Source organism: Magnolia sinica, chromosome 18 (genome assembly GCF_029962835.1).
Source record: "Magnolia sinica isolate HGM2019 chromosome 18, MsV1, whole genome shotgun sequence".
NCBI classification, from domain to species: Eukaryota; Viridiplantae; Streptophyta; class Magnoliopsida; order Magnoliales; family Magnoliaceae; genus Magnolia; species Magnolia sinica.
In genome coordinates, this window is record NC_080590.1 from 9,957,055 (window position 1) to 9,973,459 (window position 16,405).

Consider the following 16,405-nt stretch of genomic DNA (forward strand, 5'->3'; position numbering starts at 1 on the left):
TACAGGATGTTTGACAAACAAGATGCTGGACGGGCTATCCTAGGCAGACTATCCAGGATAGAACTTTTGCTGCATCCAAACGGGCCCTAGGTCATGGAGTCACAGTGAGATTGAGCAAATATACAACAGAAAAGTTAGCAGTAAGTGTCCAATTACCCCTTCAACAGAGCTCACAGAGCTTCACTCTTTCTACCTGCAACATAAGACCACACATATCTTAACTAGGATGAAATAAGAGAGATTGAAAGAACCACATGTGGCAACAAACAGCAAATTACAGTGGAGCTTTGCAAGTTTTCCTGTTGTGTCCGATCTGATTGCACCGACCGCAATGCAAGGGAAGGACTTCTCTGGGTTTCTCGATACAAGTCTTTTTCGGCCGCCCAGGTGGCCGGGGGGTGTTGAGGATCTCCATCATGTTTTCATCAGAACTATAGATCCGCTTCAAGGCCTTCCACTTCGCCTTATAGGCCACGCAATACTTTATAGTGACTCCATGTTCCCGTTCGATGTCTCTCACTATATCCATCGGTTTGTAATCATTATTATCTCGTACCCAGTCCTCAATGCGACTTGCAACCCATGAGGAACTCACTTGCGGATGTCTACCGCCACTATGTCCACCACAAGAATGCTCAGAGCGAAAGGTCTTCACCTTAAATGCATCGAGGTCACGACGGAGCTGAGATGCATGGATACGCCAAGAACAACCTTCTCCAAGGCACTTTGCTGTGACGCGCTCGCGACAAACATTGACCATCCGGAGAGCAACTTTATTAGCAATGGCATAATCCCTTAATGCACGACGGAAACTATCGGCATCAGCGAATGCTTGACCAACTGCGAAAGGCTGATCCCTTCTAACCATGGGTGTGCTTGGACCACTCTCACCATCAACTATTTGGGCATCCGCTGCAGTAGCTTCCCCTCTATAAATTATAAAATAAGCAGCATTAGTATATCATGCCAGCCAAACCACCTGGCCTCCAGGCCTGGCTCTTGCCATGCGCTAGACCTGAGCCTATGTTTAGGCCTGTGGGTCGGACCCTGGCCCAGGTATGACCATATCTCTACTTATTGCAGTCCAAGCCTGTCGTTTAGCCTGACTATGACTGTAATGGGTCAGGATGGGACTAGGCCTGACTTATAGGCGCAATTAGCAAAAGGGGCAGCAACAACATGGTCACCACCATAACAACACAAGTGTGATTACAATATAGAGTGCAAAGCTCACATACCCAGATGATGCAGTGCCGGAGTTCTGGACATTTGCTAACTCTTGAAAATGTGGGAGAATTTGATCCCCGTCAGCCAATTGTAGCAATGAACTTGGTCCGCTATCCGTAGACACATGGGCAGGAGTTAAAGTAGCATCCTCTCTGAAATGGGGAGGGTTTGATATAAATACCATGCATTATGTATAAGAAATATGAAGAATGCACCAATGAGGTGTACTTGCTTACCCAGTGATTACGACAGGTTCCTCGCCTTGCTCGATGAAAAGGAAGAGTGAAATCTTGTTGCTGCTGTCAGACTCATCCATCATATTTCTTACATCCTCATCACATTCAACAGACACAAGAGGTGAATCTAGAGTTGTGCCGGGAAACTGGAATTTCACTTTGACACAGCTTGGTTTGGAGTTGCAAATCTCAGACATCTTCAACAGGAGGGTAGAAAAACTCACACAGCGGTCCATGACAACCATTCGGGTATTTCCGCCCATATAGAGAACCTTCGCATTGGCGGGATGGCAAAAGAGGTTACCCCCAAAGCTGCAGAGTAGCTTCACCTTATTGCCAGACATGTTTTATGAGCCCTTGAAAAGATCAAGCATGGCTTACAGCTTAGATATCAATAGCTAAAGAAATAGGTATGTAAATCAAACTGAAATAATTAACATCTCTGACATTGAGAGAATGAATGGCAAGCACTATTATATGATTCCCGTTTGCAGCCATAATGAGCAAACAGGATGCATTGAATTGAATTATTCAACCTCCATATCCTGGGGATGGGACCTCAACCTCAGAATATTTTTCACATTGGATTGGGATCATAGTATGCAAGCACCTATAAATAAATTAAATAAACACGGATTATACAATGCTCCACCTGGGAGGCTCTATACTATGCTTGAGTTTCCAGTCTATACAGATGAGGCAAATGGTTTAGTGGTCCCAATGGTTAATATGATTTGCCCCACTCTGGATGGCCCATGTGCCAAAACTCTTCCAAATGGGAAAATCCTAACCCTGCAACTGGTGAGAGGAAAATGATGGTTACAAAAGAAGATGTGGCAATGGTCCACATTCAACCACATATGGCCGAAATTCAATGGCTTGGGTCCTCCAGTTCGGGAGGATTTTAGTGCATGGTCCAGCCATCCGTGGTGGGCCATTCATGTCAGCAGTTTGGATCAATGAAGCACGCACCATTTGTACAAACTTAATACCAATCGTCCTATCGAGGCTCTCCGGATGAGCATTGTATGATAACTCTGAAATTGTAATTATGATCATGGGAACACAATCATAAGAAGAGTCATTGTCAAACTTCATGTGGTTCAAATGCATAAGAAAAAGGGAATGATTAAGAGATGAATAGATTTTGTGCATATTTGAAATGATCAATCAAACACTATTAGCTATCTGTTGCAGTGCATGAGAAGGTGTACAACCAATGGAGGTGTCGAACAATTTGATTGCTCCAACATGAGTGGAAGTTGATACATTTTCCATAAAATTGCACAATTACCAACCAGCGTAGCTATGTTACCATGCTATATTGGTTTTCCCACAAAGTATCACATGCAGGACATCAGGTAGGCCACACCATACATTGGATCAGATCTTTTCTGTCAATTGATTTCTGGTGGTACAGCCCACCTGATGAGTGCATTTTCTTAAATTGCTTGTCAGCTGATCTTCATGATGGACCCACTTACACTGCTCAGATATTCTACACGTGGCACATTGGTGGGAAAAACAGACTATCATGGTAAGCTTAGCATGTTTTAATTGTCTGTAGTTACTCCTTTCTTAGCTAAAAGAGGTTAAAACTGAAAAATACCTTATACATGACCCATAAGACGCTTGTCTAAAACTACAAACTGGTAGTTTACATCCACAAAAAGGAAATGGCACCATCTAACTTCACAGACTTGATTGAATCAGAAACTGTAGGATAGCTTGCATGTTCCATTTGTCATTGCCTATCCATATCTGTTTAATTCTTATCACAAAAACGAAATGGCACCATCAAGCTTCTCTGACTTGATTGAATCAGAAACTGCTGGGTAGCTTGCATGTTCCATTTATCATTGCCTATCCATATCTGTTTAATTCTTAGTCATGTGTTATGGTTGTCACACAATGGAAGTACTCTTGGGACTTGACATTTGTATTGTCTTTTCAAATGATAACTAAGTTTAGTAAAAAGGATGAGAAAAAAATACATACAACTCTAACAAAACGGAATCCAGGTGCCAATCAACTAACAAGAGTGACAAAACAGAATCCAGGAGCCAATCAACTAACAGAATTAGGTTTTAAAATTAAAACTTTCTATTTTTAGTAAGTTCTGTTTTTGCTATATTTAGGATTTTAAGAGTCCAGTTGTGGTCCACAATCTTTCTTTTAGTCATCTAAGGGTGCTTTTGGAGACAATGTATGTTCCTATTTCAAGGGAGGGTTACAGGATTTGGACTACTGCTGCAGATGGTATGTTCTTTTACTATTATTATCATTTATTTATTTATTTTTATTTTTTCAAAAGGTTACACTACTAGGGATTGAACCCTAGATCACTCACAAACACTACACTGTCTCTACCAGCTCATCTAATGAGCGGAAGACACAAATGGTATGTTCTTGATCAGATATTTCTATAAGTCCATTGGTGCATCTCCCCAGGCAGTTCCCTCAGTGATCGCTCAGGTTTGGCTCAAGGTAGTTTCTCTCAAAATTAATGCTCCACTAGACAGCGGCTCTTGCTAAAATTCTTACCCTCAACCACTTGAAAATTCAGGTCATTTTTTCCCAAATTGTCGCATCATGCGTGCCAATCATGAAGAATCGGTACCTCATCTTCTTCTGCACTACTTTTGCCGCAAAGGTTTGGGTAGCAATGTTGAGGTATTTTGGGGTTCTTTGATGATGCAGGGACATGTGATGATCTAATCCTAGATGCATGTATAATCAGGTTAAAGAATGTTCAAATAAATACACTAATTAACTAACCGTTTCCAGTCAAAGGGATTAGGTAAACTTCAAAACAAAGATGAGGTCATTCCGTCAGGATCATGCCCCTTAGCATAAAATCGCGTAAACAGTAAAAAGGGAGGACCTAGGGATATGAGAATAACTCAGATCTAGCATAAGTCAGTCCACAGTCAAGTTTGGATCTGATTCTACTGACTAATCATCCCTCTTTTCCGTTCAAACTAGAAAAGAGATATCTAGAGAGGAACAAAAGGGGTGAAGAATGAAATGTTCGAGATGAAGAAAATACAGGTCATTTTGTCGTCAAAAGAAAAGAATGATGATTCTTACCTTTTTCTGCACCTCGAAGATCTAAAAAGAAGGAAACCTGAAATCGGGGTGGAATCCTCAACATCCAAGGACCAATCCTGAAATCCTAATCTCTTGAATAAAGAGGAAGGAAAGAGACGAATTTCTATTCATTCAATAATAATGAAAATAGGGTTTCTCATAACGTATATATAAGCTATGGAAAAAAAAAAAGGAGTAAAAGTGCACTAAAGCCCCTGAAAATAAGAAAAATAACAAAAAAAGACGAAAAGTAAAGAAAGTACAATAAAGCCCCTGAAATAAGGAAAAGAACAAAAACGTCTAAAACTAAAACACCCGTGTGATAGGATGTGAAATCCGACCCATGGATCGATGGTCATCATGCTGCTCCTGCACTCGTAGCGCATCGGAAAATGGGTCCGATGGACCCAACGTCCATCCACATCAACTCCTCCACTCCAGTACTGTCTCCTCCTCTGGTACACTCTAAATGGTGCACCACTGATGTCCGCATCATTTGAGCCATGACAAAGTCAATAAAGGAGCTTATTGCATCCTGGAGAATCAGTGTGTTGGGACCCATTAGTGTGATCATGTGAAAGATGGCACTTCAAGCAGTGGTATGGTCTCTCTGCTAGAATGCAATCACTAGATTTTTGTGGAAAATCGTGCCATGAGGAGGTTTGATAAAGCTTGCAAACTTATCCCATTGTGGTCTAAAGCTAATAAGGAATTCTGTGAGATTCCTTCCTAGCTTATAAGATCTAGTTGGAGGGAGATTGTTCTTGCAATTTTAGTAAGACCACTGATGAGTGCATCTTCTTAATTTGCTTGTCAGCTGATCTTCATGATGGGCCCACTTATACAGCTCAGATATTCTACACGCGGCACATTGGTGGGAAAAACAGACTATCATGGCAAGCTTAGCATGTTTTAATTGTCTGTAGTTAATCCTTTCTTAGCTAAAAGAGGTTAAAACTGAAAAATACCTTATACATGACCCATAAGACACTTGTCTAAAACTACAATCTGGTAGTTTACATCCACAAAAAGGAAATAGCACCATCTAACTTCACAGACTTGATTGAATCAACTGTTGGGTAGCTTGCATGTTCCATTTGTCATTGCCTATCCATATCTGTTTAATTCTTATCACAAAAAGGAAATGGCACCATCAAGCTTCTCTGACTTGATTGAATCAGAAACTGCTGGGTAGCTTGCATGTTCCATTTATCATTGCCTATCCATATCTGTTTAATTCTTAGTCATGTGTTATGGTTGTCACCAGTGTTCGAGTTGTCGGTATCGCTACAAGTTTCGCTGGCCGGAGATAAAGATATAATATCGCCGATAACTGGAAATGCAGGGAAAATGGGGGAAACGTAGAGAAAATGGTGGAATTTTTCAGTGAAACTTCAGGACATGCCTAAATACACATATTTACATATTCAAGAATGAAAAAATTGCAAAAAGAATGCATTAAATTAGAAGTTCCATTTAATGGGGGCTAAAAGGCATGCGTTGTCACAAAAATCACTCAAATAGTAACCAAAATAAATTTATATAATACAAATGCAACTATAGTACAATAATTAAGATATGTAAAATTAAATGAACTAACAAAGCATACCTTTTTTGCCATCCCTCATCCTTACATGGAGTGATGAGGTGGCCTGTAGTCATCGTCTAAATCTTGATCGTAGAACCCACCTCAATGTATGCATTGTATATCCACGACGTTCATCTATTTTGCCGGCTTATTTTAGGGTGTGGACTAAAAAATAAAGTAGATACAAATTTTGTGTGGACCACGCCATAGGAAACATTGGTTAATGACCATTAAAAACCTTTTGTGGGCCACATAAGTTTTGGATCGAGCTGATATTTGTGTGTGTGTGTGTGTGTTTTTTTTTTTTTTTTAGTCTTTTCATTCAGGTCTGTTTAGGTCTGTTTGACCTTATCAATAGCTTAGATGGTCAAAAAATATTACTGTGGACCTTAGGAAAATTTTAATGGTAGGCATTCAACCACTATTTCCTGTAGTGTGGAAGACCTGTAATTTATATCTTCTTAATTTTTTTAAATCACGCCTTAACAAGTGGGCCCTATAGGCACCCACGCCACTGGTTCTGGGGTCACACCCAAGTCACACACTCTAATGAAGATTAGGTGCAAACTCACATGAGACGGTGTAACCCTTAGTGTGGGGACTACCTTGATGTATGTCTTCTATATCCATGCTGTCCATCCAATTTTTAAGATTATTTTAGGGCATGACCGCAAAAAATGAAGTAGATCCAATTTTCAATTAGACCCTACCTTAAGGAAAAAGTGGTGATTGTCCGTTAATGGGCTACAAAAAATTTGAATCAAGCTGAGATTTATTTTTTTCCCTTCATCTACAGTCACGTGACCTTATCAACACGTTGGATGTCAAATAAACATCACAGAAACATTATGATGGGCCCAAGGATCACGTGACCTTATCCATATTTGTATACCTTACCAACACGTTTTGGATGTCAAATAAATATCACGTGATCTTATCAACAGTTGGGTACCTTCTTAACATGTTGTATGTCAAATAAACATCATAGGGCCTTATCAACAGTTGTGTATCTTTACCGTCCATTCATATTGGTAGATCATTTTAAGGCATCAGACAAAAAATGAGATAGATCCAAATTTAAGGTGGACCACATGGCAGGAAACAGTGGTTATTGAATGGCCACCATTAAAAACTCATCGGGAGCTACAAAAGTTTCGATCAAGCTGATATTTGTGTTTTCCCTTCATCCAAATCTGTGTGACTTAATCAAATGGTTGGATGGCAAATAACCGTTACAGTGGGCCTTAAAAAGTTTTTAAAGGTAAGCGTTCAATCACCGTTGTTTCCTTTGATGTGGTCCACCTGAAATGTGGATCTGACTCATTTAACGGCTCATGACCTAAAATGATCTTTCAAAATAAATGGACGGCGTAAATGAAACACATTACATCATAGTGGACCCACAGAGCAGTGAGCACTTCATGTCTCACGTGTGGTCATCCCGTGAAAGAGAGCTTCGGATGCGGGAAACCATTTTGGGGAAAATCTTCCGAAGCCCTCGAATCCTTCAAATCCCTGAAATTTCTCAAATTCTCTCCAAAATTTAGGAAATATCCACCCATCTATGAAAGATTCTTTGCCGAAATTGCCGCTTCTTTGAAATCTTTCATTTATTTGAAGAAAAAAAAGGAAAAATCGAAGTTTTTTTTACATACGGAAGAACAACGCACGGATTTCGACGATCGATCGACTGGTGTGCTACCTCCAAATTTTGAATCCTCTTTTAAAGGTATCGAAAATATCCTCTTACATGGATCGGAATGATTTTTCATCTTCTTCATTTTTTTTAAAAAAAATTTTCATATTTACGCACTCCCGAAATTTTCGGTGGGTTAGCTACAGCGAATTTATCGCCGATAACTTTATTTATCGTCGATAATTTTATTTATCGCCGAAAAATCGCCGACAATTGGAAGAGATACGAAACTAGGGGGTTTCGGTATCGCCGGCTTGGCGACACCGATAATATCGGCGATATTATCGATTTTTCGCCGACAATTTGAACACTGGTTGTCACACAATGGAAGTACTCTTGAGACTTGACATTTGTATTGTCTTTTCAAATGATAAGTAAGTTTAGTAAAAAGGACGAGAAAAAAATACATACAACTCTAAGAAAACGGAATCCAGGTGCCAATCAACTAACAAGAGTGACAAAACAGAATCCAGGAGCCATTCAACTAACAAGAGCAACCCCCTAGTCGCTTCCTCCTTAGCAAGGGAATAGGCAATCTCATTCGCTTCTCTCAAAACATTAGAAAAAACATCTAGGTGAACCGACATGTGGTTCCTGGGGTCCATGACCAATTCGTTCAACAATATGTGGTTGGAGCATCCTTTTTTTTTGAATCGTATAAAAGAATGGTGGTTTTCTTTCTTAGTGGAAGATGGAGCTGGGAAAATACTTTTGGGAAATTTTAAATTGTTGGAAGAGATGTCAAAAACTTGCAATAAAGAAGTTTTTGGTATTTGAAGACCTCTTAAGGATCAGCTTAAGCTGGAGAACCAGTATAGGACGATTCAATAGAAGGTCAAGATCACCCAAACTCGGGCCTAAATGCATGATGTAGCTTCTAACAGCTATAACTTTTCGATCGGTCATTCGTTTGCACATTTAATATACCATTGGAAAGTTATTGGCGAGCTCTATGTCCTAGCCAAAAACCAAAGGTTCATTGGTTTGAAAATAGCTTTGCAAAATTCAATCATTTTAGGGGTCAAATTAGGTTTTAAAATTAAAACTTTCTATTTTTAGTAAGTTCTGTTTTTGCTATTTTTAGGATTTTAAGAGTCCGATTGTGGTCCACAATCTTTCTTTTAGTCATCTAAGGGTGCTTTTGGAGACAATGCATGTTCCTATTTCATGGGAGGGTTACAGGATTTGGACTACTGCTGCAGATGGTATTTTCTTTTACTATTATTATTATTTTATTTTTTTTTAATTTTTTCGAAAGGTTACACTACTAGGGATTGAACCCTGGATCACTCACAGACACTACACCGTCTCTACCAGCTCATCTAACGAGCGGGAGACACAGATGGTATGTTCTTGATTAGATCTTTCTATAAGTCCATTGGTGCATCTCCCCAGGCAGTTCCCTCAGTGATAGCTCAGGTTTGGCTCAAGGTGGTTTCTCTCAAAATTAATGCTCCACTGAACAGCGGCTCTTGCTAAAATTCTTACCCTCAACCACTTGAAAATTCAGGTCATTCTTTCCCTAATTGTTGCATCATGCGTGCCAATCATGAAGAATCGGTACCTCATCTTCTTCTACACTACTTTTGCTGCAAAGGTTTGGATAGCAATGTTGAGGTATTTTGGGATTCTTTGATGATGTAGGGACATGTGATGACTTAATCCTAGATGCATGTATAATCATGTTAAAGAATGTTCAAATAAATACACTAATTAATTAACTGCTTCTGGTCAAAGGGATTAGGTAAACTTCAAAATAAAGATGAGGTCATTCCATCAGGATCATGCCTTTAGCATAAAATCGCATAAACAGTAAAAAGGAGGGACCTAAGGATATGAGAATATCTCAGATCTAGCATAAGTCAGTCCACAGTCAAGTTTGGATATGATTCTACTGACTAATCATCCCTCTTTTCCATTCAAACTAGAAAAGGGATATCAAGAGAGGAACGAAAGGGGTAAAGAACGAAAGGTTCGAGATGAAGAAAATACAGGTCATTTTATCGTCAAAAGAAAAGGAGGATGATTCTTACCTTTTCCTACACCTCGAAGATCTAGAGAGAAGGAAACCTGAAATCAAGGTGGAATCTCAACATCCAAGGACCAATTCTGAAATCCTAATCTCTTGAGGAAAAAAACGAATTTCTATTCATTTAATAATAATGAAAATAGGGTTTCTCACAACGTATATATAAGCTATGGAAAAAAAGTAAAAGTGCACTAAAGCCCCTAAAAACAAGAAAAATAACAAAAAAAAAAAAATACGAAAAGTAAAGAAAGTGCAATAAAGCCCCTGAAATAAGGAAAAGAACAAAACGCCTAAAACTAAAACACCCGTGTCGTAGGATGTAAAATCCGACCCATGGATTGATGGTCAGGGTGTGGTCATGCCACTCCTGCACTCGTGGCGAGTCGAAAAATGGGTCCAATGGACCCAACGTCCATCCACATCAACTCCTCCACTCCGGTACTCCGTCTCCTCCTCTGGTACACTCTAAATGGTGCACCACTGATGTCCGCATCATTTGAGCCATGACAAAGCCAATAGAGGAGCTTATTGCATCCTGGAGAATTAGTGTGTTGGGACCCATCAGTGTGATCATGTGAAAGATGGCACTTCAAGCAGTGGTATGGTCTCTTTGCTAGAATGCAATCACTAGATTTTTGTGGAAAATCGTGCCATGAGGAGGTTTGATAAAGCTTGCAAACTTATCCCATTGTGGTCTAAAACTAATAAGGAATTCTGTGAGATTCCTTCCCAGCTTATAAGATCTAGTTGGAGGGAGATTGTTCTTGCAATTTTAGTAAGACCACTCCAATGGAAAGGTGAAGGGCCCTTGCATTGTGCCGGATAAACATAAACTTGACAGTCACTCCTCCAGTCTTGCCGGTTAGTTACTAATCTTATGGATGAATTTCTCGACATATGGGCTAATTGTGTGGTCGAATTCTCTCATGTGCATAGAGAGGCAGCTGATGAGGCAGATTGTCTAGCGAAGAGTGGGTATGTCGGTGTTGGGAATTCCGAATAAATGGTGGACTGGTTTCTTTTATTTATTTATTTATTTTGGTCACAGATTTTAGGTTACTTTTTTAGAAGATCTGTTCCTTTTTTCTTGCTAGCAACAGCGGCTCTTGCATTTCTTTCTTCTTTAATAAATTTCTAATGCCATTCATCAGGAAAAAAAAAGTGTTATCCAGGCATTAACTCATATGAGTGGATGCTAAACATGTGATCCGGTGGGTTTGAGGCAGTAAGCCGGGGTATCCAAGGCTTCCTACTTGTATTCTAGAGATAAAGTCCATGGCTGACTCTTTGCGAGCCCCGCGTTTCTTGGTCCTAGCCTCCTAGGGAATGCCAATGAGGTGATGAATAACTCAATGAAGAGGGACTGAAAGAATGTCATTCGCGGTTGGTCACTCAATATATTTTGGAATGTTCTTCTCTTGTTCTTGAATAAATTTGTTGCACTTCCTCAAAAAGGAAAAACAACTCTAAATGGGGCAGAAATTGCTCTAATCTCTTAGATAACAAAAGCTAGTTTCCAAGGCATCAGCTCATTTAAAGAGGCTGGCTTAATGACATTGCACGAATCTCCTTCAATGACACACCTGTTGTAAAAGACTTTGAGAAAATGCGCATTCCTTCTCGACATGCAAGAGCCCCCGCCTCACTAGACCCAACATTCAAGAAACCTTGGTTGGGAGAGTTGACAAGGATACTGGACAAAATCACAAGGTTTAGGATTTTGGGTCACGAGGTTGACTTTTCAAAAAAAAATAAAAATCGCAAGGTTCCTCTATGAATCTCAATGAATGTAGTTAAGAGAATGACTTGGGTGATTTTGACATTACACATAATTACGCCTTCTGTTTTACAAAGATGCTTGCAGATTTCACACTGGTCTCAAACTAGTGAAGCATCATCTAAGCCCATTCTTTCTCCAAAGGCACGAGTTGTGGAAGTAGAAGACACAAAACTCTTCAATTTCAGTTATCTGCCACTAGAAGCATTTCTAGTTGATTACCCTGCACTGGAAATTCCTACCCATCTTAACTAAGATACTCTTACCTACATACAGCTACATGAAGAATGTTATAAGACAAATTTCAGGACCTCCCGAAAAATAACATAGCATCAACACCACAAACACCCACTTCCTTTGAAACAAATATAGAACACCTATATAAAAAGAAAAATGCTGTGGTGCTCTCAGAGCACTAGAAGGCATAGTGCTCCTAGTTGTATTCGTAACTTAGACAGTCCAATCCATTGACCTAGACCATTATTAGTTCTAATGCATATCTCATCAGATAAGATACCATGAAAACATCACACTGATCTAACAAATTTAATAATCTGATCAATGGCTTTAAAAGGATTCATGCAGTTGACCCCAATTAGTTGGGATAAGGCTTAGATGATGATGATGATGATGATCAATGGCCTTAAAAATGGAGGCCAAAATCATTTACACAAAATAGGTCCAATCAACAATTCAATTCATCTATTTGTAAGGGACCATCATGGATTGCTTATGATTCTAAAGAATCACTTCGGTTAGGCAATTGTAACATCCCATCCATGGCCTGGAAAAGGGATGGCTACGGGGAAAAAAAAAAAAACAGAGAGAGAGACCAAAATTAAGGATGGATTAGATCATCCCATTAGTGTTATTTTCACATGGTTGCCCATGAAAGTCTTCTAAACTTAATGGACAGTTCAGATCAAGCGACTGGACTGTCTGAGTGTCCGAATACAACTGGGAGCACTATAACTTACAGTGCTCTAAGAGCAATGGAGCATTTCTCATACAAAAAATACCAAGTAAACAATCATCAACATTTCAACAGGTCTAAAACTAGTATCACGATGAGGCATTTATATGAGCTTATTTCTCTTCCCACCCGCATGAGCCGTCATAGGGTAGAACAAAATTCTATCAGCAATTCATGGTCATTAAATAAGGACCTGTTTACACTGAAGAAACCCAAATGGATTTTGATTGCAGGCAAGTAAATATAATGCATTTCCTTTCAGCAGAGCACCAAAACGAAATGTGCAGTGCGGGGAGGAGCACAATTTCAACACAGCATAAAATATCGGTCAAATGAAAATTATCTTCTTATAGATATAGACCCATTTCATTTCATTCAACAATCTCTCCAGTGAATGAAGGAGCGACAACGGGTCGGATTTCGATCGGGTCAGGGTCAACCCGTGCCCGGCCCATTTACTTAACGGGTCACATTTTCTAGCCCAAAACCCGACCTGAAAACCCAATAAATGAAGCCAAAGCCCATCTCTTGAGCAGGTTCGAGGCCTGACCTGACCCATTCTCACCCCTATAGATGAAAGTTTCTTCTGCACTAAAACTCCAATTTCTACCAAATACAGAATCTGATTTTTGACCCGTTCGGGTATTCCCGCCTCTCGGGGCAAATGGGAAGCTTTCCACCAGATTCGCCAACCCAATATTGGATGGGGAATTGGGGAGGAAAAGCGGTTTTCGCTGATGGTGGGTTTCAGTAAAAGGCAAGCACGCCAAACGGCGGGGTGCATCCAAACAGGCCCTTGAATTTCAAGTTGGAATTGAAGAGGGAATGGAAGTGAGAAATCATACAAGTAGTACCCCCGGAAGAAGGACTTGATTTTCTCTCCTATCTCAGCTACAATGCGAAGCACCCTCCTTTTCTTTTCTTTTTTACTTTTTAAATTCTTCTCCCTTTTACGAGAGAAAGAGAGGTTTTAGAACTTCGATTCGAGAAACAAAAGCCGGGTGCCGCGAATTTCTGTACTACTGCTGTGGGTAGCCCGTGTAACAAAAACACATGTGGAGCCCACCGTGTGGCACCAGCTCGTGGGTTGTTAGGACGCAGGCCCAAAACTCAGGGAAGCGTACTGCGTCCTGCTCCCGCAGGGACTCGATCCAGACATGGGGCCCACCGTGATCTGTGGGTTTTATGATCCACGCTCTCCATCCATTTTTCCAGATTATTTAAGTGCGTGAGTCCAAAAATGAGTCAGATCCAAGGCTCGCGCGGACCACACCATAGGAAGCATTGGTGATAATGACGCCCACCATTGAAACCTTCATATGGCCTACTGTGATTTTTATTTGCTATCCAACCTGTTAATAAGGTTTCATAGACATGGATAAAGGGAAAACACAAATATAAGCTTGATCCAAAAAATTTGTCGCTCTCAATAAGTTTTTAATGGTGGCAGTTCAATTCTCACTGTGTGGTCAACTTGAGCCTTGGATCTGCCTCACTTTTGGCTGTTACCTAAAATGATCTGAAAAAATGTATGAACGACGTGGAGAAAACTCATACATCACGGTGGGCTCCATAGAGCCAGTCCGTCTGGCCAATGATAGGGACGGCCACGATGAAACCTGCATGGGACAACCTTGTTTATCTGCCACCCAGTCCGTTCATAAAGGAAAGTACTAGCAGGATGAAAGGAAAAACCACATATCAGCTCAACCAAAACTAGGGTGGGCCCAAGAAGGTTTCAGTGGTAGGTGCCCCGTACCCACTAGCTGTTCAGTTTGTACAAGGAGGGCACACGGTTTTTGGTGATCCAGATCTGTTTGATGGAAACCACCGTGGATGGATCATGCACCAAAAAGATCTTTCCTATTGAGAAACCCTCGCAATCAAGCTTGGGCTTTTGCTACAGTTGAATTTGGACCGTTGCTGTACTGCTGTCTTGTCTTGATTTGCTGTTTGCTATCTAAAAATTCAAAGGTGGGTTGTCCTGTTGAGGATATTTTGGGGAATGGTGGGGCGCAAGATACAGAATAGACCAACGGTTTGGATCAAATCTGAGGATTTTTCACGCGGACCCAAAAATCTTAACCCTTCAATTCGTTACCTCAGAATAGATGGACATGAAAGATAATACAATTGTCACATTCAAACCATGCATTTGTAGCTTGATTTCTAAACGGTGGATTTTGGGATTTGTCAAGATCCAAATCTAATGCAAATCCATGAATTTGATAAGTAAATGGATTTACCGAATTGCTGTTCTCATTTCCTTAATCCCAAACAGGCTTAAAGGTTATTTGCATGTACCTTTCTCCCTTCCTGTCCGCTAGAAATAACTCTCTCCCTTTTTCTATATTTTTAATTAACTCCATGCCTTTTGTGTATTTCTGAAAATTCTCTGTTAGGTTAAATTCTATCAGAACATGTCCTTTTCCTTGTAGACTTGCACACCTTTGCTTTTGAGGAAATGAACATCTGCCCACCTTCAAATTAAAAGATCTTCTAGAATATAAATCCATCAACCTTCATAGCCACTCATCTCAAGTGTGATGGTTCTCAAGGATGGTGACAATAAGAGAGCTCAAAAAGTGTCACGTTAGAGATGGGTTTTGAAAGAGGGTAAGAGAGAGGAGATGCGTTCTGTAAAATAAAATAAATAAATAAATAAAATAAAATAAAAGCCAAGAGATGGGGAGATGTTTTACTGTGTAAAAGAGGGATTATCCACAAATACAAAAACTAAGAATAAAAAATGAGGAGGTTAAACGAAACAGGCATGGTGTACCATAAAGCCTGTTATGGGGCCATAAAGGCCATTAGATAAAGGTAATAGTGACAACCATTACATGTCACAGGATTGTAATGGTCCACAAATGACTTGTAACAACCGTTTAATAGCTCATTACGCTCCCTGTAAAGGTCGTAATAGCCCTCTAATAGTCTATTACAATGCAAATACAGGTTTTTCGGATTTTATTTAAATGTCATAGGACAAATATAGGTTTTTTGGATTTTTAATTTCAATAATTTAAAAAAATTAAAAATTAAAAAGAGAGAGAGAGAGAGAGAGACCGTAACAGCTGTTACAAGGACCGTAACTGTTGTTATAAATCGTATCGTAAAGGTAACGGTGGTGGCTGTTAGGGCCACCATTACCATTACGGAATACCTTGGAAAGAGGTACAAGTGAGACCTTTCTTGGTAGCAATATATATGTAAATATAGAAGTGAGCTCTCACACATTATTAAAGAGATTGGAGAGACCAAACCCGGCATTTCAAAAGCTCCTCTTGAAATATGAGAAGCACGTAAGGAGAACCCACAAACATTTTCATTTTTATGAAAATCCTAGCTCTTGAATATGTTGCCAAGAAATTGACAGTTAATGGAGAAAACATAGCAGTGGTGCACAGTTGACGAAAAAAAAGACTAAGATAATAAATGCAATACATTTTTGTTGGTCCATCAATTCACTGACCTTGCATAAGACAGCAAACAACAACGAGGTCATTTATCATTCATTGGTCCGCAGCTTGTAGCGGGCTAGCTGTATGTCACTGTAGCATGTTGAAGCACCCAATGTCTTGCTTTTATGACGGGAGTTACTCAAAATAGATGGTGGATTTATTGGTGTTTTATGGAATCTTTTCTGGATTCAAATGGATTTTTTTGTAAATCATGTCTTTCAAAACACAGCTAGCCAATATGTTAATTAACTGATTACAACAAATTGGATCAGAATTTACGGTTTCTAATGCTATAGTGCCACACCATGACTGCAAATAGAGGCTC

General features: G+C 39.8%; 1 protein-coding gene across 6 annotated transcripts; it reads right to left on the reverse strand.

Annotated features, from left to right (window-relative positions):
• Window positions 1-94: 94 nt before the first annotated feature.
• Window positions 95-13,673, reverse strand: LOC131233075 (uncharacterized). Of its 6 annotated transcripts, XM_058229672.1 has the most exons (5): window positions 13,471-13,673; window positions 1,464-1,819; window positions 1,239-1,379; window positions 279-929; window positions 95-193 (listed from the first exon to the last, which is right to left on the reverse strand). In XM_058229672.1, the coding sequence occupies exons 2-5, from the start codon at window positions 1,805-1,807 to the stop codon at window positions 190-192; spliced, it is 1,140 nt and encodes a 379-aa protein (XP_058085655.1). In that variant the 5' UTR covers window positions 1,808-1,819; window positions 13,471-13,673; the 3' UTR covers window positions 95-189. The 6 variants fall into 6 exon arrangements, with proteins under 6 accessions (XP_058085655.1, XP_058085654.1, XP_058085658.1 ...); XM_058229671.1 differs by having other exon boundaries at window positions 95-929; window positions 13,462-13,670; XM_058229675.1 differs by having other exon boundaries at window positions 95-929; window positions 1,464-1,786; window positions 13,471-13,665.
• Between the last annotated feature and the right edge of the window lie 2,732 nt (window positions 13,674-16,405).

Coding starts and splice junctions, on each gene's coding strand:
- LOC131233075 (XM_058229672.1), bottom strand. CDS start 1,807: ATGTCTGGCAATAAGGTGAAGCTACTCTGCAGCTTTGGGGGTAACCTC. Junction 1,380..1,463: donor GAACCTGTCGTAATCACTGG/GTAAGCAAGTAC, acceptor TCCCCATTTCAG/AGAGGATGCTACTTTAACTC. Junction 930..1,238: donor TCCGGCACTGCATCATCTGG/GTATGTGAGCTT, acceptor TATAATTTATAG/AGGGGAAGCTACTGCAGCGG.